The sequence below is a fragment of the Phascolarctos cinereus genome, unplaced genomic scaffold, assembly GCF_003287225.1.
Source record: "Phascolarctos cinereus isolate Bilbo 61053 unplaced genomic scaffold, phaCin_HiC Scaffold_726;HRSCAF=1367, whole genome shotgun sequence".
In the NCBI taxonomy this organism is placed as follows: domain Eukaryota; kingdom Metazoa; phylum Chordata; class Mammalia; order Diprotodontia; family Phascolarctidae; genus Phascolarctos; species Phascolarctos cinereus.
In genome coordinates, this window is record NW_027556098.1 from 422,751,914 (window position 1) to 422,777,609 (window position 25,696).

The 25,696-nt window shown below is 41.1% G+C and overlaps 1 protein-coding gene and 1 pseudogene across 2 annotated transcripts in view; both read left to right on the forward strand.

Moving 5' to 3' along the window:
- On the forward strand, positions 1 to 14,994 carry LOC110220089 (uncharacterized). Its single transcript, XM_021003935.2, has 4 exons — positions 1 to 192; positions 1,506 to 1,594; positions 5,954 to 6,080; positions 10,564 to 14,994. Exons 2-4 carry the CDS (start codon positions 1,562 to 1,564, stop codon positions 12,933 to 12,935), a joined length of 2,532 nt encoding a protein of 843 aa, XP_020859594.1. The 5' UTR covers positions 1 to 192; positions 1,506 to 1,561; the 3' UTR covers positions 12,936 to 14,994.
- LOC144454411 (uncharacterized) overlaps positions 13,014 to 25,696 on the forward strand; it is a 20,064-nt pseudogene continuing 7,381 nt past the window's right edge. Inside the window, exon 1 of the transcript XR_013482753.1 lies at positions 13,014 to 13,102. The product of XR_013482753.1 is annotated as an uncharacterized LOC144454411 (transcript). The remainder of the gene's footprint in view (positions 13,103 to 25,696) is intronic.

Here is a 25,696-nt window from a genome sequence, read left to right on the forward strand (position 1 = left end):
GTTCCCTAAGGGACCAGGAGTTGGGAAGGGCAGGAGGGAGTCAGTGCGCATGCGCAGCCCCGCCCCCTAGCTCCAGGTCGGTCCTCTCCTCCCCCTCTGCCTCCTCCCCAACCCAGAAGGACCCAGTTCTGGTGCCTGTGACGGCTTCCTGGGAAACCTGTGTGCGCGCGTGAGCAAGAGAGGGAGGGGATGGTGAGTGTGTGTGCTTCTGACGGGTAAGGGCTGGTGAGTGTGTGGTTGTGAGTGCAAGGGCCGTTAGGGGGAGGGGCTGGTGAGTGTGTAATTGTGACTGCAAGGGCCGTTAGGGGGAGGGGCTGGTGAGTGTGTCCCTATAACTTTGTGTCTGAATTGTGTGCGGTTGTGACTGTGTGGTGTATGTCCCCCGATGTGGGAGGTGGTCTCGGGTGCGAGGGGTCAGCAGGGAAGCCGGGGCTCACTCGCCCCATTCCGCAGGGGGCTGCTCACTGTCCTACCCGGCCCGGGCAGTACTGTCCTGCCTTGACGGTCCAGCCTCCTCCTGTCCCTGGGTCAGGAGCAGAGGAAATCATCGCAGCTGGCGCGGCTGTGGCCCTTTGGGGCCCCCACGTACTGTCCAAATCTCCCGTGCTTGATTCCTCACAGCAGCCTTGGGAGGGAGGTCCCCATTGTATAGATCGGGAAACTGAGTTAGTCAGCGGTGAAATGACTTATCCAGGGTCACCCAGCCCACAACTGAGGCCCCATTGGATGCGGGTCTTCCTCCTTCCATCCCTGTTCCCATTCCAGGGATTCAGATGAAAGCCCTGTGATCTTGAACCCAGGCTTGCTGGTGGCCCAGGGGCTGGCCCACAGTGAATGGGAATGAAACCTTGGTGAAGGAGTGTTAAATGAGCACAGCTTGTCACATGCTTGGGGTCCTAGAAGGGCCTTCCTGCACACTTCAGCTGAGGCCCAGGCAGGGAGACTGACGTGCTTCCAGGCACAGTGGTAATAAGTGGCAGGGACAGGATCTGAACTCAGGTCTCTGTGGTCTAAGGCCAGTGGGCAGTGGGTTTCCTTCCCCTTGCTGCATGCTGGCTCCCACACATATAACGTGTGTGTGCCAGCAGGCAGGCATGTGCACGCTAAGGAAAGCACAAGCCACTGTGTGAAGGGACAGGACAGTTTTAGAGCCCTTTTCATTCAGGAAATTCTTCAGGCCCAAAGCCACCTTTGTCTCAGGGACACCCTTGGGGAGAGGTGCCCAGCTGGTCTGGGCCAGCTGGGGGAGACCTTGGGCCATGGGACTCAGGCTTGTCTAGTGTGGCCCGTAATGAGAAAGAGATCAGGTGGGGAGAAATTCCCCAGAACCCCTGCTGCAGGGTGGGAGTAGGAGGGAAGGTGGTAGAGTCTTTCCCCTGAGGGCAGGGCCTTTGTGACTCCTCTGAGAGCTGACCCTCTATCATTTCTGGCAGCTCAGTATCCAGCCTAGGAAGAGAAGACAAAGCCAATGTCTCCCCAACTCTGAGATCTTTGTCTCTCCCCAGGTCAGCTTGCAGAAGGCCAAAGCCTATGCCTAGGAGAGAGCCTGGAACCAGAGAGCATGGCCCCTGGGACCCAGAGCCCCTCATTCCAGGTGAGTGCAGTCCATCCACAGACCTGACCAGCCTCAGCAAACCTGGAAGCCAAGAGAGCTAAGGAGGCTTTATCCTCTTTGACGAAGGTTGGTGTTTGCGGTGCTGTGAGCAGAGCAGAAATTGTCCCCCTGCTTCTGCTCATGTCCTCCTGCTTCTGGTCACCCAAGTCTTCTCTTCTCTCTGAATCGCTCTCATTTCCCCTTTCTTAAGTCATATCAGTGAGCATTTAGAAAGTGATTCCTCTGTTCCATGCGCTGTGCTAGCCTACTGGGGATGAACAGAACAAGAGTCTGGCCTCAAGGAGCTCACAGTCTAATTGGGAGAAAACATCTCTTCAGTATGCACGGGAGGCGCCCTGAGAGGGAAGGCTCTGGCAGTTTTGGGCACTAGGAAAAGGAGCCTAGCCTGGCAAGTTTTTTGGGGACTCAGCAGGCAGGGACCTTGGGGCTTTCTTTTGGACAAGGTCATCAAATCTTATCAGCCATGGAAGACATTGCCTAAAGAAAGTAACAGAGTTCTTTAGGAAAATTAGAAATTTCCACCTGGAATATCATCTATGGCAGCTACACATTTGAGCCAAGTCATTCTGAAGAGCTCCCAGCCTTGATTCAGAATGGGACCTGTCCTTGAATAACCCTGATACTGCCAGATCTCGGAATGCAGAAAATAAGAGACTGGCTCCAATCCTCATGGTCTGGGTGCTCCCTCCTGGTAATTCCACAAACATTGATGATATGCCAGGCACCAGGCTCAGTCCTGGGGGTACAAAGCAAGGTGAGCAGACCCTCCCTTCCAGGAGCTCACTTTCCACTGGCTTAGTCAAATCAACAAGTCAGTGAGGTTTTTTTAAGCATCTGCTCTGGTCTAAGCAACTCGGGCTCTTAGGATTCCAAGAATGGGAAAAGAAAACAGACACTTTTAAATAACTACAAACTTGCATGCATACATACATACATACATACATATGTACATACATACCTACTTCCATAATCTGAAGCTAGGTGGTATACTGGATGGAGTTCTGGGCCTGGATTCAGGAAAACCTGAGTTCAAATGTGGCCTTAGATGCTTCCTAGAGAGTCGGTCTCAGTTTTCTTTCCTGTGAAATGGTGGCAGTAGGACCTGCATAACAGAGTGAGTGTGAGGATCAGGAGAGGTAATGTTTGTCAAGTACTTGTGCCTGGCACATAGTAAGCACATTGTGTAAGGTAAATTTCAGGAAATCAAAGAGGGAAAATGGACCGAGAAAGGCTCCTTGTGGAAGATGGGTGGTCAAGACTGTTGAATGAAGCAGAGAGGTGAGTTAGGATGAGTACTGAGAAAAGATCATCAGATCTGGGGATTAAAGCATCAGTGCTAAGTTTGGTGAGAGCACTTTCAGGAAAGAAAGGCTGAAAGCCAGGTAGTAAAGGGTTAAAGAGTGAGGGCAGGAGGGCACCAAGGTGGCCTATGGTAGAGCACAAGGCTTGGAATCAGGAAAACTCTGTGAGTCCAAATCTGGCCTCAGACACTTACTAGCTGTGTGATCCTGAGTCATGTAAGTCACGTAAGTCATGTAACTCTGCTTGCCTCAGTTCCTCATCTCTAAAATAAGTGGGAGCAGGCAGTGGTAAACCACTCCTGTATCTTTGCCTAGAAAACCTCAAGTGGGATCTTGAAGAGTCAGGTACATCTGAAGTAACGGAATACCATCTAAGGAGTCAGTGAGAGAGGAGAGTAGAGAAGTTCAGGCAGGTATTTCAAGGAGTTTAGCTGAGAAAAGGTGAGATAGAATGATTGCTCAAGGGTGGTGAGGGTTTAGGGAAGCATTCCTAAAGGATGGGGAAGATGGGTATGTTTGAAGTCAGAAGGAAAGAGAGTGGCTGAGAGAGAAAGGTTACAAATGTGAGGGATGTGCCTGTGGGCAATGACTGAGTGTGCTGACTGTTGGGGAAGACAGGATGGGGTGGGATTAAATGGCCAGGTACCTGGTCAGCCTTGTCAGAGACAAGGCTCCTACTTTCTTGGAGAATGGAGAAAAGAAGGCAGTGTAAGATCCCGTGAAGAGGTTCTGAGAAGGAGAAAATGCAGGCAGTTATTCACTCTACACTTGGTAATTGCCTCCTCTGTGCCAGGCGCTGTGCTTAGTAGGGCTCATGCAGAAAGAGGCCAACAGCAGTGTCTGCCCTCAGGGAGTTCACAGTGTAATGGGGGAGGCAGCAAGCACACACATAGGTACACAAAAGGTATAGACTTGTCAGTTGGCTATAGTTAATGCAATGAAGGCACTAGATTGCAAGGGAGGCGGCAAAAACAGAAGGTAGGATTTTGGTTGAGACGTGAAGGACCCAGAAGGCCTATGAGGAGGCAGAGAATTCCATCCATTCTGGAGAGCCAGAGACGATACCCAGAGCCTAGAGATGGAGTGTCTTCTTCCTGGCATAAGAAGGAGGGCAGTGCCATTGGATCAGAGAAGGTGGCAGGAAATCAAGTATAAGGAGACTGCAAAAGTAAGGGATGTCTGGGTCTTGATGAACTTTTAAAGGAAGATAAAAAGCAAGATGGACACATGAAAGTGTCTGGATAGTCAGTAGTCAGCATTTATGAAGCACCTTCTGTGTGCCATGCACTGTGTTAAGGCCTGGGGATTCAAACAGAAAAGAAGAAAGACTGTCCTGTCCCAGGGAGTTTACACCTTTAAGGTAAAGACACAGCAGAGAAAGAGATTTGGGGAAAAGGCACTGGGACATGATGGCAAAGGCAGTGAGAAGTTCCAAAGTAGTTCAGCCAGGGGCAAATGTGGACAGGTGTGAGCTGACCCTCTCCTTCTGTGGAGGTTTAGAGTACATGAGCTCACCCCATGGTGGGAAAGAGAGACTGTGGGAGGATGGAAAGAAAGAGGCATGCAAGAGCTTCTCATAAGAGCAGGTTAGGGATGCAATAGATAAATTATCAGTGAAGAAAAGCATGAATTTCCTGTAACGATTGTTCACACTGTGAATAAATTACAATACAGTGAAGGGTCATGACTCAGAACACCAAGTGAAAAGGGAAATGTTGGAAATTTGGGGGGATCTAAAAACTCAGGAGCAGTCTAAAAACTTCTTTAATTGCTCAGAAGTTCAGTAATAGAAACAAAGTAAGCTAAAAGTGAAGTATAGATTATAAATAGAAGATAAATAAGACACTTTAAATGGAATCAAAATGACAGAAAAGTGAAAGGGGATTTTTATTTACATCAAAGAAAATCCCTCTAAAATGATACAGCTTCAGAAAAAGTGAATCACAGCATTCTGCTAGAAATGGGAGAAAATGGAATGGAAGAGCTTCAGATGCCACCTGCATTGGCTAAACAGATGTTCTGCATGTATCAGGTTGAATAAATAGATGCGCCCTCCCAAGTATCAAAGGATTTGCAGATGTGGCCGCTCCCTTGAATGATAGAAATCCCTCTGCCTCTTGACTCATTCTCTTGGTTCGGATCCCTGATGTTGTAGCAGAATGTTGACATAATTTATTTTTCACAAATAAAGTGTGAGTGTCTTTCTTATGCCTGAGCTCAATCTCCAACCCCAGCCCATAATGTATTACCTTTTTAATGGAGGCAGGAACCCTCCTTTCCCCACATCGTTATGCTTATTTCTCTATAATTTAACCCTAAAATGAAAGTATTCCATGACCAATTGCAAGCCATAAGAAAGCAATGGCAGCAGATGGTTTTGACCCTGACACAACATGCCCGAGATCTCCACATCTCAGGGTAAAACTAGAGAACACTTCTTCACTTGGCTGGAAACAGGCTCATTCCATTCAGTTGAAGCCAGCTTGTAATATCTCTTTAGAATTCTTTTATTATTTTCATCTAGTTAAGAATTTGTTTCTTACTCTGAAGGAATTTACCAGATCATTCGTTTTTTTTCTTCTTTCCTCAGTATCACTGTTCAGTTTCCTCCGCAGAATACACAGTACTTACCAGTTCTTCCCGCACTCTTCATGGAATTTTCTTAATATGTCACTGATGACACTTCTGATGGGAGGAATTTCTCATGACCTCTCTTTCTCTTCCACAGATTCCTATACCTCACTGACAGTTCACATATCTTGTCCCCAATTCCATCGGGAGAAGCCTTGCATAGTAAAACATTTTTCTAGCTTTTATTATTCCATCATGATTCTTGCTTCAAATGTAAAATGCTTTTCTTCATATTCCATCGGGTTCTTAATGACTGGTTTCAAGTGTTGGCTGTGACACTCACAAAGGGTATATGAGTTTTAGGCAAATCTCTTTGTTTCAGTTTCCACCTCAAAATTGAAGAGGATTGGACTAGATGAGTACTGGAGTCTCTCAGCTCTAACTGATGTGACTTTTGATGCTTTAGGAGTTGGTGACATTCAAGGATGTGGTTGTGGACTTCACGGAGGAGGAATGGGGCCTCCTGGACCATTCTCAGAAAGAGCTATACAAAGAGGTCATGCAGGAGAACGTCCAGAACCTGCTGTCCCTGGGTAAGGACCATTTCCTCTTTTCTTGATGTTAATTGTCAGGCCACAGTTAGCACAAGCAGCAGAGGGATGGATCCATAGTCTGGTGCATCTCACCCTCAGAGGCTGCATTGAATGCAGTCATCTGCGTGCACCAGCTCGCCATGCGCTTTGGTCTTGGCTTGAAGCATTTTCAAGTTAAATAATTTTCCATCAGTCAGGTAGCTGGAGATAGAGAAGATTTGGGTTTATTCTCAGAGAAAGAAAGAGAAGTTAACAAAGCACTCTTACTTGAAAGGGAAATGTCAGTCTGTCAGAAGCCCAAAAAATATTCTTGGAAGAACTTAAAAAGTGCTTCAAAAATCAAATGAGAGACTGAGGAGAAATTAGGGGGGAAATAATAAGAGTAATCCGAGGAAATCAAAAAAATTATGAAAAGAAACTCAACCTAATATTAGAAAGGAGATCTAAAAACATTATAAAGAAAATAGCTTCTTAAAAAGTGGATTTGGGCAGGAAGAAGGCAATGAGAGAAGACACCAAGAAATACCTGAAACCAAAAGAATGAAAAAGTAGAAGAGAGTGTGAAACATGTCATTAGAAAAACAAATGATATGGAGAAGAGATCAAGGAGATACAGCATAAGAATTGTTACACAAGTATTATCTAAAAAAAAGAGTCTAGATACAATATTTGAAGATGTTTTAAGGAAAATTGCCCTGAAGTTCTAGAAGAGGAGGTAAAGTAGAAATAGAAAAAATTCACCATTCACCCTCTGAAAGAGATCCCAAGGTGAAAACTTACAGGAATATTACAGCAAAGTTTCAAAGGTCCCACATTAGGGAGCAAATACTGCAAGCAACAGGAAAAACACAATGTAAATATTCGAGGAGCTACAATCACCATAATACAAGACCTAGCAGGCTCTACGTTAAAAGACCATAGGGCTTGGGACATTATATTTCATAGAGCAAGGGAGCTGGGGTTGTGACCAAGAATACCTACTTGGCAAAGCTGATTATAATCCTGAATGAAAAAAACAGTGGACAGTTAATGATGTGTGAAAATGTTATTAGTACTCTTAAGAATGTTGTCATTACTTGGGTAGTTTGAAAGAAAAGCTTAAGCTGAGTTGAATATGATCTGTTGAATTGAAAAATTAAATTAGGTATGGAGAGGTAAAATGAAACAATTATCATATACAAATGAATCCTCTTGGAATTAGAGTGGAAGGCTGATATTGCTGGCACCTTATTCTCATTAGATTAACAGAAGAGGAAATAGAATATCTAACTAACCCTGTTGTAGAAAAGAAAATTGAACAGGCCCTAAATGAGCTTCCTAAGAATAAAGCATCTGGACCAGATGTATTTGCAAGGTAATTCTTACAAATGTTTTAAGGTCAACTAATTTCAATGTTAAATAAATTATTTGGAAAAAAATAGGCAAAGAAAGGATACTACCAAACTCCTTTTATGAAACCGATGTGATATTGATATTGAAATCAGGAAGAATACGAAAGAGAAACAAAATTATAGACCAACTTCATTAATGTATATGGATGCAAAAATCCTAAATAAAATACTAGCTAGGGGATTGTAATGATAAGTTACAAGAATTCTATGTTGTGACCAATTGGAACTTATGCTAGGAATGTAGGGATGCTTTAACCTAAGGAAAATTATTCACATAATTGAACATATCAATAATAAAAATCATATGAATGTGTTAATAGCTGAAGAAGCTTTTGATAAAATACAACATTCATTTGTATTATAAACCCTTGAAAACTTAGGAATAAATGAATTTTTCCTTAAATTAATAGAAAGCAGTTACCTAAAACCATCAGCAAGCACTATTTCTAATGGAAATAAGCTAGAAGCATTTCCAGTACGGTCAAGTGTGAAAGAAAAATGCCCATTGTCACCAATATTATTCAATATTATTTTGGAAATCCTAACAATACTAATAAGAAGAATATGAAATAGAAGGAATCAGAATAGGGAATGAGGTAATAAAAATACCTTTTTTTGAAGATTATATATATATATATATGTACATATATATATATACATATATATATATATACATATATATATTGAAAATCCCAAAGACATAACTAAAATGTTAGTTGGAACAATGCGTAATTTTAGCAAAGTAGCAGGATACAAAGTAAGTAAACAGAAATCATCAGCATTCTGATATATCACCAATCAAAACCCTACAAGGAGGGTTGGTAAGAGATACCTCATTCAAAATAACTCTAGACAGTATAAAATTCCTTTGAGTACACCTGTCGCAACAAACCGAGGAACTATGTGAACATAAATATAAAACCCCGAACATTTTATTTAAGTAAAATCAGATTTAAATAATTAGATTAATCGTTATTTCATAGGCAGGGCCACCATAATAAGAATGATCATTTTATCTACACGAATTTATATCTTCTATGCCATCCCAATTAAATTACCAAAAAATTCTTCCTGATTTAGAAAAAAAATAAAAACAATTCATTTAGAAGGACAAAAGTTCAATAACATGAAAGGATCTAAGGAAAAATAATGGTAAAAGAAAGAGATTGAGCAGAACCAGATCTTAAACCATATTATAAGGCAATAATTATCAAACCTGTCTGGTACTGGTCAAGAAATAGGCAGATCAGTGGAACAGTGTTAACATTCAATTTATAGCAGCAAATAAATAGAGTAACCTTGTATTTGTCAAGTATAAAGACTTAAGATTTTGGGATAAGAATTAATTATTTGGTAAAAAGAAAAATTGTAGGAAAAACTGGAAAGAAGTATGGACATAGACTAATATTTTACATTATTTGTCAAAGTAAAGTAAAAATGGGTACATGACCTAGATGTAAAGAGAGATAATACAAGAAAATTTGAAGGACATAGAATGTATTATTTATCAGAATTATGGATAAATGAAAAATTTATGAATAAAAGATAGAGAACAGAGTGAGGTGTGAAATGGACAATTCTGATTGCATTAAATTAAAAAGGTTTCGTACAAGTAAAAGCGATGTAACCAAGATCAGAAGGAAAACAGAAAATTGATGCAAAAAAATTTCATTTACACTTCTTCAGATATAGTTCTCATATCTCAGATATATGAAGATCTTTGCAAAATCTATAAGAATACAAATTATTTCCAAATTGATAAATGGTCAAAGGATATGGACATTTCTTCCAATGAAGAAATCCAAACAGTTTATAGTGATATGAAGAAACACTCTAAATCATTATTAATCAGAGAAATGCAAATTAAAACAATCTTGAGATACCATTTTACATCTATGAGATTGGGTAAAATGGTTGCAGGGAAAAGTGACAAATATTGGAAGGGATGTGGAAAAATTAAGACCCTGATTGTTGGTGTAATTGTGAACTGATCCATCCATTTTGGAAAGCAATCTGGAATGATGCCCAAAACAATATCTACCCTTTGATCCAGCAGTACCACTATTAAGTCTCTTTCCCAGGACAATTAAGGAGAATTTTAAAAAAAAACTTATTTTTAAAAAAATAGTTATGTCAGTTCTCTTTTTTGGTGGGGAGAACTGTAAATTTTGGGTTTGCCAATTAATTGGGGAATACCTTGAGAGAGATTGAGTACAACCTGAGGTAAATGGTTAGTAGATTTAAGAATTCTATGGAAGTGTTCGGCCCTTCTCTCCAGGATCATGTCCTTATCACTCCTCAGTGTGCCTCCATCAGCACTGAGTAGTTGAGGGGCACCATGGGTCTTTGGCCCATAAATAGCGTTCAGGGCCTCATAGGAGTTCTTTACATTGTTACTATCAGCATAAAACTGAATTTCATCTGCCTTTTTACTAAGGCATGAATCCTGCATCTCTCTAAGCTTTGCTGGTACTTCACTTCTGGTGGAGTTAAAGTTAAAACATCTTCCTAGATATGGGTGAACTAACCTACTGGTAGGCCCTGTAGACTTTTCATTATTTATTAGGTTTTGAATTTCCCCATCATTTTCATGAAACTAAGTTTGGATGCTTCCAAATGTTTTTTCCCACATGAGTAGATGTGGTCCTGCACAACAAATCTCTGAAAGCTCCTCCCTTCTCTGCTGGAATGCTGCCAACCCTGTGTTGGCTCAGCTTTTTCTCCAAGTTATCCACTATCTGCTGTCCCAGGGGGAATCACTCTAGGCTGGTGACATGAAGCCTGGCCGCCATCTTGCCTTGTGGCTGCTGCTCTTGTTGAATGTGTATGTTGAGCTTGGAGTGAATAAGTGTGTGGTGGGTCCAGCACTCTAGTGTGCACCCCCTTTCTCACTCACGGCCTGTCTGTCTCCTCTGCTTACAATGGCACAGTCTGTTGAATGTCAGTGTTTGCTCCAAGAGTATATTTGTTGCATTTAGGTTGGTGATAAGAACGTCTTGAGCTGCGTAAGTCTCAAGTAACTGCTGCTGTTACATAAGCTTTTGTGTGTATATCTTTTGGTGTATATGTGTTTGATTATTTCTTTTCTTCAGGTGTAGAGACCAAATTTGAAGTAAATGAGGTGCCTAGAAATCTTGGAATTTTTGTGGAAGAACGTGACCTGCACAGATTCATGAGTGATGGTCCCTGTGGCTTCAATTGGAGAGAAATCCATGACTCTAATATGAAGTTAGACCAAAATCCAAAGAGTGACTGTGAATTTGATGAAATTGGACAGAGATTCAGACAGTCTTCAATCCCAAATCAGTGTAAGAAAATGACCTCAGGCAATGACTGTGTTCAGGATAGTGAATATAGCAAGTGCTTTACTGAAGGGCTAGACCTTTTTCCATCCCATGGGAAGCCTCCTGAAATGCCAGTGTATCCAGGTAACCAATGGGAAATGGCCTTCAGCTGGAATTCAGATCTCCTTAGACATGAGAAGAGTGATACTGGAGAAATGCTTTCTGCAAGTAATAAAGGTGGGAAGCCCTTGAGTCAGAATTGTAGGCTCACTACTCACCAGCACATTCCCATCAGAAAGCAGCCTGATGAATATAGTGAGGGGGAAACAACCTTATCCTATCATTCATCTTTTCCTTGCCAGTCTGAATTTCACCCTGGGATGAAAAGATATGCATGTCCTCAGTGTGGGAAGTCCTTTGGTTGGAAATCAGATCTTTATAGATCTGAGAAGATTCATACTGGGGAGAAGTTTTGTAAATGTGAGATAGCTTTCTGCTTCAAATCACTCCTTCTTGGCCTTCAGAGAATTCACACTGGAGAGAAAAGTTATGAATATAATCAGTGTGGGAAGACTTTCTCACTTAGGAAAAGTCCCGTTGCCCATGAGAGAATCCACAGTGGAGAGAAGCCTTATGAATGTAATCACTGTCCAAAGGCTTTCGCACGGAGGGCTAATCTTGCTGCCCATCTGAAAACCCACAGTGGAGAGAAACCTTTTGAATGTAATCACTGTGGAAAGGCTTTCACACAGAGGAGCAGTCTTAGTACACATCAGAAAATCCACACAGGAGAGAAACCTTATGAATGTAATCACTGTGGAATGGCTTTCAGACAGAGCTCCAGTCTCACTGCACATCAGAGAATCCACACTGGAGAGAAACCTTATGAATGTAATCACTGTGGAAAGGCTTTCAGACAGAGCTCCAGTCTTACTACACATCAGAGAATCCACACTGGAGAGAAACCTTATGAATGTAATCGCTGTCAAAAGACTTTCACACAGAGAGCTCATCTTGCTGCCCATCTGAAAACCCACAGTGGACAGAAACCTTTTGAATGTAATCAACGTGGAAAGGCTTTTTCAATGAGGTACAATCTTGCTGAACATCAGAAAATCCACACTGGAGAGAAACCTTATGAATGTAATCACTGTCAAAAGACTTTCACACAGAGAGCTCATCTTGCTGCCCATCTGAAAACCCACAGTGGAGAGAAACCTTTTGAATGTAATCAACGTGGAAAGGCTTTTTCAATGAGGTACAATCTTGCTAAACATCAAAGAATCCACACTGGAGAGATACCTTATGAATGTAATCAATGTGGAAAGGCTTTTTCAAGGAGGCCCAATCTTGCTGAACATCAGAGAATCCACAGTGAAGAGAAACCTTTTGAAAGTATTCAGTGTGGAAAGGCTTTCACCCAGAGATCCACCCTTGGTGTGCCTCAGAGAATCCACTCTGGAGAGAAACCTTATGAATGTAATCACTGTGGAAAGGCTTTCACACAGAGGAGCAGTCTTAATACACATCAGAAAATCCACACAGGAGAGAAACCTTATGACTGTAGTCACTGTGGAATGGCTTTCAGACAGAGCTCCAGTCTTACTTCACATCAGAGAATCCACACTGGAGAGAAACCTTATGAATGTAATCACTGTGGAAAGGCTTTCAGACAGAGCTCCAGTCTTACTTCACATCAGAGAATCCACACTGGAGAGAAACCTTATGAATGTAATCACTGTCGAAAGACTTTCACACAGAGAGCTCATCTTGCTGCCCATCTGAAAACCCACAGTGGAGAGAAACCTTTTGAATGTAAGCAACGTGGAAAGGCTTTTTCAATGAGGCACAATCTTGCTGAACATCAAAAAATCCACACTGGAGAGAAACCTTTTGAATGTATTCAGTGTGGAAAGGCTTTTACCCAGAGATCCATCCTTGGTGCACATGAGACAGTCCACTCTGGAGAGAAGCCTTATGAATGTAATCAATGTGGAAAAACTTTCAAAATGAGGCAGAATCTTGCTACCCATCTGAAAATCCACAGTGGAGAGAAACCTTTTGAATATAATCACTGTGGAAAGACTTTCACACAGAGGAGCAGTCCTAGTACACATCAGAAAATCCACACAGGAGAGAAACCTTATGAATGCAATCACTGGAAAGGCTTTCATATCTAGTAATATCTTGCTGAACATCGGGGAATCCACACTGGAGAGAAGCCTTACCAATGTAATCAGTTTGGAAAAGCTTTCACAATGAGGCAGAATCTTGCTACCTATCTGAAAATCCACACAGGAGAGAAACCTTATGAATGTAATTACTGTGGAAAGGCTTTTGCACGCAGGTACCATTTTGCTGTAACATCAGAATATCCACAATGGAGAGAAGCCTTATGATTGTAATCAGTGTGGGAAATCTTTCACACAGAACTCACATCTTGCTTTACATCAGAAAATTCACAGTGGAGAGAAACCCTAGGAATGTAACTAATGTGGAAAGGCTTTCAGACAGGGATCCAGAATTGTTAACATCAAGAAGTTGATACTGAGGAGAAATCTTATTAATGTAATCAATGGAGAATGATTTCACACCTCAGATTTTGTTAAACATCAGAGAGTCCACATTGCAGAGAAACCTCATGAGTGTTGCAAAGCTTTTAGTTACCACTCTTAACATATATAACAGAAGAGATTCCACACTTGGGAAAAGCCTTATGAATATAACCAAAGTGGTGATGCATTCAGGTAACAATCATCTATTGCCTATCTCAGAAATCATATTAGATAGAAAAGTCATGAGTAAAGAAAAGCATTCAAATGGAGTTCAGAGTTTCTGGACTTTTAGAGAAACCATTCTGAGGAACAGATCCCTGTGCACTCAGTGTGGGAAGGCTTTCAACTAGAGATCAGCTGTTTCTTTCTATCAGAGGTTCCATTGTGGAGAGGCGGAGCCAAGATGGCAGAGTGAAAGCAGTGACTTGCTTGAGCTCTCCTCCAAACCCACCCAAATACTCATAAAAAATGGCTCTAAACAAATTCTGAAGCAGCAGAACCCACAAAAAGACAGAGTGAAACAAATTTCCAGCCCAAGAAAGCCTGGATGATTGATCAGAAAGTTGTATCGTGCCGGGCTGGGAGCACAGCGTGGGCGCACAGGCAGCCGCAAACCTGCAGCAGGCCTCAGAGGACTGAATCGCGGGCAGCTGTGGAAATTTCCAGACTCCTTAATCCACCAATGCCAAAGACAACTTAGAAGGTCAGTGGGAAAAGTCTGTTTCTGTAGGTGCTGAGAAAGGAAGGCAGGGTTTCAGCTCCATTCCCCAAGAATGTGGTGCTGGGGGGGTAGCTGCTTCCCGAGCTTCCGGCCCACAGACTGAGGGGGAATCCAGTGGCTGATCAGAGAGGGACTGCAGGGATCTCTTTGCCAGTGCTGAGACAGGAATCTCTTGCTTTGCCCAGGTTTGGATCTGGGTCAGAGTTCTGGGTAGTGGTGCTAGGGTGAGGAGGAGTGCTGTCTTGGTGGAGCTTGTAGTGATTGTGGAGAGGAGCTCCTCCTCACAGTTACAGTACAGAAAGGAGTACTTGTGGTCACAGGCCAGGAAAGGAGTAAACACTTCACCCCTTATCATACCACCTTGGAAGAACTGAAAATTTACAGATCCCTACAAGTATCTCTGAAAACAGCTGTACAAGCCTCCCGAAGCTTGGGACACTACATTCTCCACATTGGAAGCAGAGTCTTACCTTAACAAAGAGTTTAAAACTCAAGTAATTGGCCAGGATCATGAGCAAGCAGCGCAAAAAGAGTCAGACTATATTATCTTACTTTGGTGAAAAAGAAGATGAAAATATACAACCACAAGCAGACAACAAAGTCAAAGCTCCTACATCCAGTGCGTTCAAGAAAAATATGAATCAGTCCCAGGGCTTAGAAGAGCTCAAAAGGGAAGCAAGTAAGGGAAGTAGAGGAAAAACTGGGAAGAGAAATGAGAATGATGCAAGAAAATCATGAAAAAAAAGTCAACAGCTTGCTAAAGGAGACCCAAAAAAATACTGAAGAAAATAACACCTTAAAAAATAGCCTAACCCAAATGGCAAAAGAGGTCCAAAAAGCCAATGAGGAGAAAAATGCCCTAAAAAGAAAAATTGGCCAAATGGAAAAGGAAGTCCAAAAGATTACTGAAGAAAATACTTCCTTAAAAATTAGAATAGAGCAATTGGAAGATAGTGACTTTATGAGAAATCAAGAACACTGTAAAACAAATCCAAAAGAATGAAAAATTAGAAAGCAATGTGAAATATCTCATTGGAAAAACAACTGACCTGGAAAATAGATCCAGGAGAGAGAATTTAAAAATTATTGGACTATCTGAAAGCCATGATCAAAACAAGAGCCTAGACATCATCTTTCAAGAAATTATCAAGGAAAACTGCCCTGATATATTAGAACCAGAGGGCAAAATAGAAATTGAAAGAATCCACAGATCTCCTCCTGAAAGAGATCCCCAAAGGAAAACTCCTAGGAATATTATAGCCAAATTCCAGAGTTCCCAGGTCAAGGAGAAAATATAACAAGCTGCCATTAGGAAACTTCAAGTACTGTGGAAACACAATCAGGATAACACAAGATTTAGCAGCTTCTACATTAAAGGACAGGGCATGGAATATAATATTCGGAGGGCAAAGGAGATAGGATTACAACCAAGAATCACCTACCCAGCAAAACTGAGTATAATCCTTCAGGGGAAAAATGGTCATTCAGTGAAATAGAGGACTTTCAAGCATTCTTGATGAAAAGACCAGAGCTGAATAGAAAATTTGACTTTCAAATACAGGACTCCAGTGGAACATGAAGAGGTAAACAGGAAAGAGAAATCATAAGAGACTTATTAAGATTGAACTGTTTACATTCCTGCATGGAAAGATGATATTTATAATTCATGAGACTTTTGTCAGTATCAGGGTAGTTGGAGGAAAAAAATTATATGTATCTATATGTAGTTAGATAGGTAGAGGTCACAGGGTGAGCTGAAGATTAAGGGGTCATGTCTGGAGAATAAAATTAAGGTATGAGAGAAGATGATACTCAGAGAAGAAGAAAGGGAGAGGTAGAATGGGGTAAATTATCTCACAAAAAAAAACAGAAAAGAAAAGTCTCTTACAGTGGAAGGGGAAACAGGGGAAGGTGAGAGGGAATGAGTGAATCTTATTCTCATAGGATTTTGCTTAAGGAGGGAATAACAGACACATTCAATTGAGTATGGAACTCTGTCTTACCCTACAGGAAAATAGGGGGAGAAGGGGACAAGAGAACAGGGGCATGATAGAGAGGAAGGCAGATTGGGAAAGAGGGTAATCAGAAATAAATACTTCTGAGGAGGGACAGGGTCAAAAGAAAGAATAGAATAAGTGAGAGGGCAGAATAGAATTAAGGGAAATAGAGTTAGTTTTTTACGACATGTCTACTGTGGATGTGTTTTGCATAACTGCACATGTACAACCTATATTGAGTTGCTTGCCTTTTCAATGAGGGTGGGTCGGGAGGGAGGAAGATAGAAAATTTGAAACCTAAAGTTTTAAAAACATATGTTTTTAAAAAAATGTTTTCACATGCTACTGGGAAATAAGAAATATAAGAAATGGGGTACAGAAGTCTGTCCTGCCCTACAGGAAAACACAAGGGGAAGGGCATAAGGAAGGGGAGAGAGATAGAAGAGAGGACAGACTAGGGGAAGGGGTATTCAGAATGCATGACATCTTGGGGTGGGGGGAGGGGGAGATGGGGTGAAAATTTGGAACTCAAAAACTTGTGGAAGTGAATTTTGAAAACTAAAAATAAACAAATTTATATTAAAAAAAACAGGTTGCATTATGGAGAGAAACCTTATAACTATGCTCACAGGCACCATGCTTTTCTCTGGAGGAGGGTGATCAGTAGACACCCTTATTCCTACTGGAATGAAGGTGGATAAAGGCAATGGATGTGGGAAGGGCTTTCACTAGAGCTCCTACTTTAATTTGGAGAAATCATACTGGAGATAAAACTTTGGAATCTAGTTACCAAGGGAAGGCCTACTGCTGCAGCACAGACTTCATTCGATCTGCAAACAAGAGACCTCATTAAAGATCCCCACATTCCATCCTGTATCTAAAACAGTATTCATGTAAGGATTATTCCCTGAAATTCCGATCTTTGTCATCCCATCTCAGTATTTCATGGTGTTCATAGATTCTTATTTCTTCTAAGACATTTTGTAGACCTGAATGAATCCTCATCCAACCACCAACTTTCCCTCTTCCTCCAGTTTTCCAAGACTAAGTACATGCCTCTGGTGTTTTCAGTCTCCACTACTCTGTGCTCTACCCTCCTCTGAGGGACTCTGTGTGGCCTCCTAGGCATTCTCTTTTCCCTTATTTTAGAAAACAAAAATTAAATACCCTTTTCCCCTTCCCCCACCACTTTTGTATTTTCAAAAATTTTTCCAAAAACCCCTCTATTTCTCTCTAGCTGGCTTGACATGCATTGCATGGTAGTTTAGCCCAAAACCTGCTCTCTTAAGTGGATGATTTAGAACTGGGTCAATTTGGGATTTGGGGGTATAAGGTTACATGCCCTTAGAAGAGCAGGTCTTCCCAAGGGGTACCAATCACTTCTGATTGGTCAACACAGTGGGAGGTATGGTATATTAAAATGAACTCTTGAGTTAGTGACTTATGTTTCTTAATCCTGACCTTTTCTATCAGACCACCCCCAGTGTTGGGCTATGTAGGCAGAAGAAAATGTCTCTACACAAACTGGAGCAGATTAAATCAGTTCTGGCCTGGGATGGAGTGTAACAAGGTTAAGATTATCAGTAATGTCCTTGTGAAAAGTGAAGGGGGTTGAGAGCCCTGAATCACAGCCATTAAGGGTTAAAGTCAGAGGTGGAGTAGGAGGGTTAGAGTTAGAGGCACTAGTCCCTAAGTGGCTCCAACCCTAAATACTTCTCACTCTAATGTTAAATATACAGCACTACAGAAATAAGGATTGCACTAATTGAAATGGTGCCCAACAAGGATAGCAGGGCCTCTGAGTGGCCTCTAAAGGGCTGAGTGAAGCAGGAATCATGGCATGAAAGGGGGAACAAAGACCACTTCATCTTTGAAGGCTAGTCAAAGTATAGGTAAGCCATTTGACCTCTGTCACCTCCTGGCTCAGACCTACCTGGGAATTGCAAGCCCAGCACTGAATTGTCAGGAGACATAATTATCTGAAGGAAAAGGGCTACTTCTTCCATCTAGGGAGTCTGCCAGGAGGAGGAGTCCAAGGCAGAATCTGCCTAGAAATGTAGGCCATATGGAAAGGAGAAGGCCCTAGGGGCCTCTATGAACCAAGGCCATTATGAGGGGTCCTGGTGGCTTTTTCTGCCTCAGTCCTGAGGCCCCAGGATCATCCTCTTCCTCAATTCACACTCATGGCTAGAAACTCAGGCCCCTGCATTTTCTCTCCTACTATTCCTGGTCTCCATCAGCTGCAATGCCATGGCCATGGGAATGATCCCTCTTCTGCCTTGACCTTGTCCTAGTCCACCAGCATCCACTCCAAGGTTCACATTCTACCTGAGGCAAAATGCAAAAGGCCTCTTCCCCCTGAGAGCTCTTCCTCCTTCATCTGTCCATCCTTTCCCACACTCTCCTTGATCCTACTGTGGGATCCAGACCCTTCTTCTGAGCAGAAAGACTGCCACAATCAAACTTTGGCTATAGACTAAGCCAAAGGAGTGGGCCTATATTTTGAGGTGCTGGCAACAAATGGAAATGAGTTTGTCCTAAATTAAATGAACGTGGTCTGCTTTAAAGTGCCATGTGTTCTCCTTTCAAGGTACCTGTGATGTTTTGCCCTGTATTGGTGGGTCATACCTTCCTGAAAAGTAACTCTTACAATTTGGCATTAAAACAATATGCTCCAAAATGATAAAGATGAGAATGAAGAACATCATGGGATCAAAATGACTCTATCCTGATAAGTGAATGCAATCAATCTAGAGCAGAGGTGGGGTACCTACAGCCTTTAGACCAGATGGGCGTTCTAGATCCTGAAGTCAGGAAGACTCTGGAATCAGGAAGAGTCATCTGCATGAGTTCAAATATGGCCTTACTAGCTCTGCGATCCTGAGTCATCTAAATTAACTGCCTCAGTTCATCATGTCTAAAATGAATATGAGCAGGAAATCGCAAACCACTCCTATATCTTTACTCAGAAATTCTCAAATGGGGTCTAGAAGAGTCAGACACAACTGGAACAATTCAATAACAACTAAGGAGTGAGTGAGAGAGGAAATTAGAAAGTTCAGATGGATGTTTCAAGGAGTTTGGCTGAGAAAAGGAGGGGAGATAGAATGATTGCTCAAGGGTGCTAAGGGTTTAGGGAAGGCTTCGGTAAAGGTGGGAGAGATGGGTATGTTTGAAGTCACTAGGAAAGGGACCAGCTGATAGAGAAAGATTGAAAATGTGAGGGATCTACCTGTCGGGAATGACTAAATATGCTAAGTATTGGGGAGGATAGGATAGGATGGGATCAAATGGCCATGTACCTGGTTGGCCTTTACAAAGACAAGGCTCCCACTTTCTTAGAGAATGGAGGAAAGAAGGCACTGTAAGATCCCATGAAGAAGTTTTGAGATGGAGAGAATGTAAGCAATTATTCACTCTACACTTATTAAGTGCCTCCCATGTGCCAGGCACTGTGCTTGTAGGGGCCATGCAAAAAGAGGCAAACAATAGTGTCTGCCCTCTGGGAGCTCACAGTCTAAGGAGAGAGACAATGAGCACACAATTATGTACAACCGACAATGGGATATAATTAATAGAATGCTCTAGAATAAAGGGGAGCTGAGAAAGGCTACGTATAGCAGGTGGGATTTTCCTTGAGATTTCAAGGACCTCAGGAGGCCTCCATGAGGAGGGGGAGAATTCCAGCCATTCTGGAGAGCCAGAAAAAATGTCCAGAGCCTAGAGATGGAGTGTCTTCTTCCTGGAATAATAAAGAGGCCAATATCATTGAGTCACAGACAAGGTGGCAGGACTTAAGGCATAATAACATTGGAAAACTGGGTGATTTCAAAATCATGGTGGGCAAAATAAAATTCAGGATCCTCAGATGAGAGTGTTTATGTAGTCACATGTCAGTAAGCATTTATTAAGCACCATGTGTGTACCATGCACTGTGTTAACATCTGAGGATTCAAACAGAAAAGAAGATTGCTCCTGATAGAGTTTTCACTTTCGAGGGTAAGACAACAAGAGATTTGGGGCAAAAGGCACTGGGACATGGTGACAAAGTCAGTGAGAAGTTCCAAAGTAGTGCAACTAGGGGCAAATGTTGAGATGTGTGTGCTGACCTCCTTCTGTGGAGTTTTGGAGCACATGAGCTCACCCCATGGTGAGGAAGAGAGTCTGTGGGAAGAAAGGGAAGGAAGGAGAAGTACAAGACCTTCTGATGAGAAGTTAGGGATTCCAGAGGTCAACTATCAATCAGTAAGACCATGGCCTTCCTACAGTGATTGTTCACATTATGAATGAATACAATGCAAAGAAGAGTCATGACTCAGAATACCTAGTGAAAAGAAAGTATCTGTTTATTCTTGGGAACCTAAAAAGATCAGGAAATAGTAATAAATTCCTTAATTGCATAGAAGTTCAATAGAGAAATAAAGGAAGCTAAAAGTGAAATTATACATTACAGATACAAGACAAATGAGATGTTTTAAATAAAATCTAAGGGACAACAAGAAAATATTTTTGTGTATGAGAAAGAGAATTGCTCCAAAATAATCCAATTTCTTTAAAAGCATATCATACCATTCTGCTTGAAATGGAAGGGCATCAAAAGCTAAGTGCCTTGGCTAAACACACATTTTGCATGCAGCAGATTGGTAAATGAGCTGAGCTCTCCCAAGCATCAAAGGATTGGAAGAAGTGTTCAGTCTCTTGTGCGATATCCATCTGTCTGCCTCTTGACTCCTGATCCCCAGGGTTCTAGAGTTCTAGCAGCATGTTGAAACCATGTATTTTTCATAAATTGTCAATATCTTTCTTATTCTTTAGCTCAACCTGTAACCCTAGTTGATAAAATAATTACATTTTCAAGGAAGCAAGGAACCCTCCTTTCCCCACATACTGACTCTTATTCCTCTATAATTAAGTACTGAAATGAATGAATGTATTCCATCACAATTTAAAGTACTCGTAAAAGACAAAAGATGTTTTGACTGTGACACATTATACCCAGTGTCATCTCAACCCCTCAGTATAAGAATAGAGAACTCTTCTTTGCTTGGCTTCAAGTAGTCTCATACCACTCAGTTGAGGTCATATTGTAAGTAATCTCTCTTTAGAATTGTTTTCATACTTTTCCCTGCTTAAAACTTTATTATAGACTTCTAGGGAATTTGCTTAATAATTTCTTCATTGTGTCTTCAGGAATCACTGTTAAGTTGTGTTACCCCACCCCTCCCCAGAATACATAGTACTTGCCACCACTTAAAGTGTGACTTATGATGCAGAAGGAATTACACAGGACCTCACTTTCTCCTCACAGATTCTTAGGCATCACTGAAAGAGCACATATCTTCTACCTAATTCCATCGGGAGATGCATTGTATACCAAGATTTTTTTTTAGCATTTATTATTCCATCATGATTCTCACTTCAGATGTAAAATGCTTTTCTCAATATTGCATTGGGTTTTTAATGACTGATTTCAAGTTTTATAAATTTTCTGAAATAAAATTCTCATATATCAAATATTCAAAGATCTTTGCAAAATCTATAAGAATATGAGTCATTTCCTAGTTGATAACTAGTTTTACAGTCCAGAAATCCAAACAGAAAAAGCCAATAGAGAAATTCAAATTCAAGCAAACTTAGGACATTATTTTATACCCATCAGATTGGCTAAAGTGATTGTAAAGGGAAATGAGAAATGTTGGAGGGGATGTGGAAAAATGGACACACTAATTCATTGTTGGTTGAATTGTGAACTGACCTAACCATTTTGGAGAGCAACCTGGAATAATGACCAAGCAATACCACTACTAGGTCTGTTTCCCAAGATGACTAGGAGAAAAGGAAATGAACTTAATATTTTAAAATATTCCTAGGCTCTCTCTTTGTGGTGACAAAGAACTGGAAATTGCAGGGATGCCCACCCGTTGGGGTATGGACGTGGAGGGACTGGGTAGAACCCAATGGAAACGGTAAGTGGCTTCAACAGGGGTTGAGGATGGTCTGTTATGAATGCTATGGAATTGTTCAGCCCATCTCTCCACCATCATGTAATTTTCACTCATCAGTGTGGCTCTATTAGCACTGAGTAGTTGAGGTGCACCATGAGTCTTTGGCCCATAAATAGCCTTAGGGTCTCATACAAGTTCTTTGCATTGTTACTATCAGCATAAAACTGAATGTCATCTGTCTGCTTACTGAGCCAAGAATCCTGCATCTCTCTAAGCTTTGCTGGTACTTCACTTCTGGTGGAGTTAAAGGCTGTCTTCCTAGATATGGGTGTACTAACCTACCAGTAGACTCTGTAGAGTTTTCATTATCTATTTATTAGATTTCTAATTTCCCCATCATTTTCATCAAACTAGTTTGGATGTTTACAAGTGTTCTCTCCAAGATGAGTAAACATGGTCCTGCACAACAAATCTCTGAAAGCTCCTCACTTCTTTCCTGCTGGAATGCTCAAACCCTGTGTTGGCTCAGCTTTCTCTCCAAGTTATCCACAAAGTTGTCCCAGGGGGAATCACTCTAGGCTGGTGACATTAAGTCTGGCAGCTATCTTGCCTTGTGGCTGCTTCACCTGTTGAGTGTGAATGTTTAGCTTGCAGTGAATAAGTCTCTGATGAGTCCAGCACTCTGTGCTGTGCACCTCCTTTGTCACTCACAGCCTGTCTCTTCTCCTTACAATGATACAGTCTATTTAATGCCCACGAGTACATTTGTTGCATTTAGGCTGTTGATGAGAAGGTTATAGGGTTCATAAATCTTCAGTAACCATTGCTGTTGCATGTATTTATGTGTATATATCTTTTGGTGTATATATCTTTGATTGTTTTCTTCAGCTTTAGCAACCAGGTTCAAACTTACTGAGATGACTAGAAAACTCAGACTTTTTGTTGAAAAATGGACCTACCCAGATTCATGAGTGATGGTCCCTGAGGCTTCAAGTTGAAAGAAATCCATGACTCTAATATCAAGTTAGATAAAAATCCAAAGGGTGTGATGAAGTTGGAAAGAGATTCAGACACTCTTCTATCCTAAATTAGTATAAGAAAATGACCTCAGGCAATATCTTTAGGATAGGGGTATAACAAATGCTTTACTGGACAGATAGGGCTTTTGCAGTCCCTTGAGAAGCCTCTTGAAATGTAAATGTATCCAGGTAATCAATGAGAAATGGCCTTGAGCTGGAGTTCAGACCTCAGACATTAGAAAAGTGATATTGGAGAAATGCTATCTGTAAGTAATAAAGGTGGGAAGGCTTTGAGTCAGAACTCTAAGCTCATTACTCATCAGCAAATTCCCATTAGAAAAGAGCCTGATGAATATAGTGAAAATGAAGCAACATCATCCCATCACTCATCTCTTCCTTGCCAGCATACATTTCACCCTGGAAGGAAAAGATATGCATGTCCTCAGTGTGGGAAGGCTTTTTGTTGGAACTCAGATCTTTATACATCTCAAATGCTCCATATTGGAGAAAAGTTTTTATAAATATAGTGAATGTGAGAAGGCTCAGATACAGATCACTCCTTATTGGCATTCACAGCATCCACACCGGAAAGAAATGTTATGAATATAATCCGTGTGGAAAGGCTTTCTCACTCAAGTGCAGTCCTGCTGCCCATCAGAGAATCCACAGTGGAGAGCAGCCTTATAGAGGTAATCAATGTGGAAAGGCACATAAGAAAATCCACATTGAAGAGAAGCCTTATGAATGTAAGCAACGAGGAATGATTTCACACTGAGCTCCCAATTCTGCTTAACATCAGGAATCCACACTGGAGAAAAAACTCATGACTGTCCTGAACATGGCAGAGATTTTAGTTACCAATCTTAGCATATTTAACAAAAGAGATACCACACTTGGGAGAAACCTTAGGAATATAATCAAGGTGGTAATGCCTTCAGGCAACAATCATGTCTTCTTTCTCTGATCATTGTCATAAATCAGGAAAGTATTCAAATGGAGTTCAGAGCTTCTTTTCAAATTTCTTTTTACTTTTAGTTTTTAACATTTGTTTCCATAAGATTTTGGGTTTAAAATTTTCTCCCTGATTCTCCCCTCCCCATCCCCAGGAGAGCATGCAATCTGATATAGGCTGTACATATACATTCATATTAAACATATTTTCACATTAGTCATGTTGTAAAGAAGAATTAGAACCAATGGAGGAATGAAAAGAATAAAGAAAGAAAAGAAAAGGAAAAACTAGCAAATGGTATGCTTTGATCTGTATTCAGACTCCATAATTCTTTCTCTGCATGTGGATAGCATTTTCTACCATGAGTCTTTTGGAGTTTTCTTACATCCTTGCATTGCTAAGAAGATCTAAGTCTATTCAAGTCAGTCATGGCACAGTGTGGCTGTTACCGTGTACAGTGTTCTCTGGGTTCTGCTCACTTCACTTGTCATCAATTCATATAAGTCTTTGCAGGTTTTTCTGAGTTCAGAGCTTCTTTAGTATTAGAGAAACCATTCTAAGGAGATGTTCTCTATGGACTCACTCAGTGTGGGAGGGTTTTCAATAGAGATCATCTCTTACTTTCTGTCAGAGGCTTCATTGTGGTGAGAAGCCATACAAATGTGCTCAGCCAAGACATTCTTTTCTCTGGAGGAGAGTGATCAGTACACAAATGTATTCCTACTGTAAAGAAGGTGGATAAAAGCAATGGATGTGGGAATGGCTCCCCAAAGCTCATACTTGACTGTACTTTGGAGAAATCATGTTGGAGACCACACTTTGGGATCTAATGACCAAGAGAAGGCCTCGAGCTGCAGCACAGACTTCATCAGACAGTTTGATGCCTGCTTAATATCCTATATGATCAAAGTGTGGTTTCATGACAATTTAGAGTATATGTGTCACAGTATTTGAAATGATTGCCAAAATGTAGAAAGAGAGAGAGAGAGAGAGAAAGAAAGAAAACCCAGGAGTTACCACAAAAGGAAGATATGTTGCATATTAAAAGATATTTTAACAGGCAAAAAAATAAAATAAGGTAGCAAGAGGTAAAATAGAGAAGTTCTCATGTACAAGTGAATCTTCTTGGAATAAGGTGGGAGTAGAGAGCTAGTCAGTCATGCTGGAACCTTCTCATGGGATTAACAGAAGAAGAAGTAGAATAAGTAAATATATTTTAGAAAAAGAAATTGAACGGGCCATAATAAGCTCCCTGAGACAAAAAGCACCAGAAGCAGATAGATTTGAAAAGAAATTTTACCAAACATTAAAGATCAACTAATTCCAATATTAAATCAATGATTTGGAAAAATCAGCAAAGAGGGGGTACAGAAACTCCTGTTGTGAAACAAATATGATATTGATACTCACACCAGGAAGAATAAGAAAGAGAAAGAAAGTCGACCAATTGCATTACTGAATATGGATGCACAAATCCTAAGTCAAATACTAGCTAGGGAATTACCGACAATATATTAGAAAGATTGTGCACTGAGTCCAATTTGGATTTATACAAGGAATAAAGGGATGTGTTAACTTAGTGTAAATTATTCAATAGCTGAAGAAAGAGCTATTGATCAAATACAACACTCATTTCTATTAAAAACCCTTGAAAGTATATAAGTATTAATGGATTGTTCCTTAAACTGATTAAAAAAAACAAACTTTGACCTAAACACATCAGGAAGCATTATTTGTAATGGGGATAAGCTA

Excerpts from the sequence above, each read along its gene's own strand:
- LOC110220089 (XM_021003935.2), top strand. The coding sequence starts at position 1,562 with ATGGCCCCTGGGACCCAGAGCCCCTCATTCCAG. Across the intron at positions 1,595-5,953 it reads CCCAGAGCCCCTCATTCCAG|GAGTTGGTGACATTCAAGGA; the intron begins GTGAGTGCAGTC and ends TTGATGCTTTAG. Across the intron at positions 6,081-10,563 it reads CCAGAACCTGCTGTCCCTGG|GTGTAGAGACCAAATTTGAA; the intron begins GTAAGGACCATT and ends TCTTTTCTTCAG.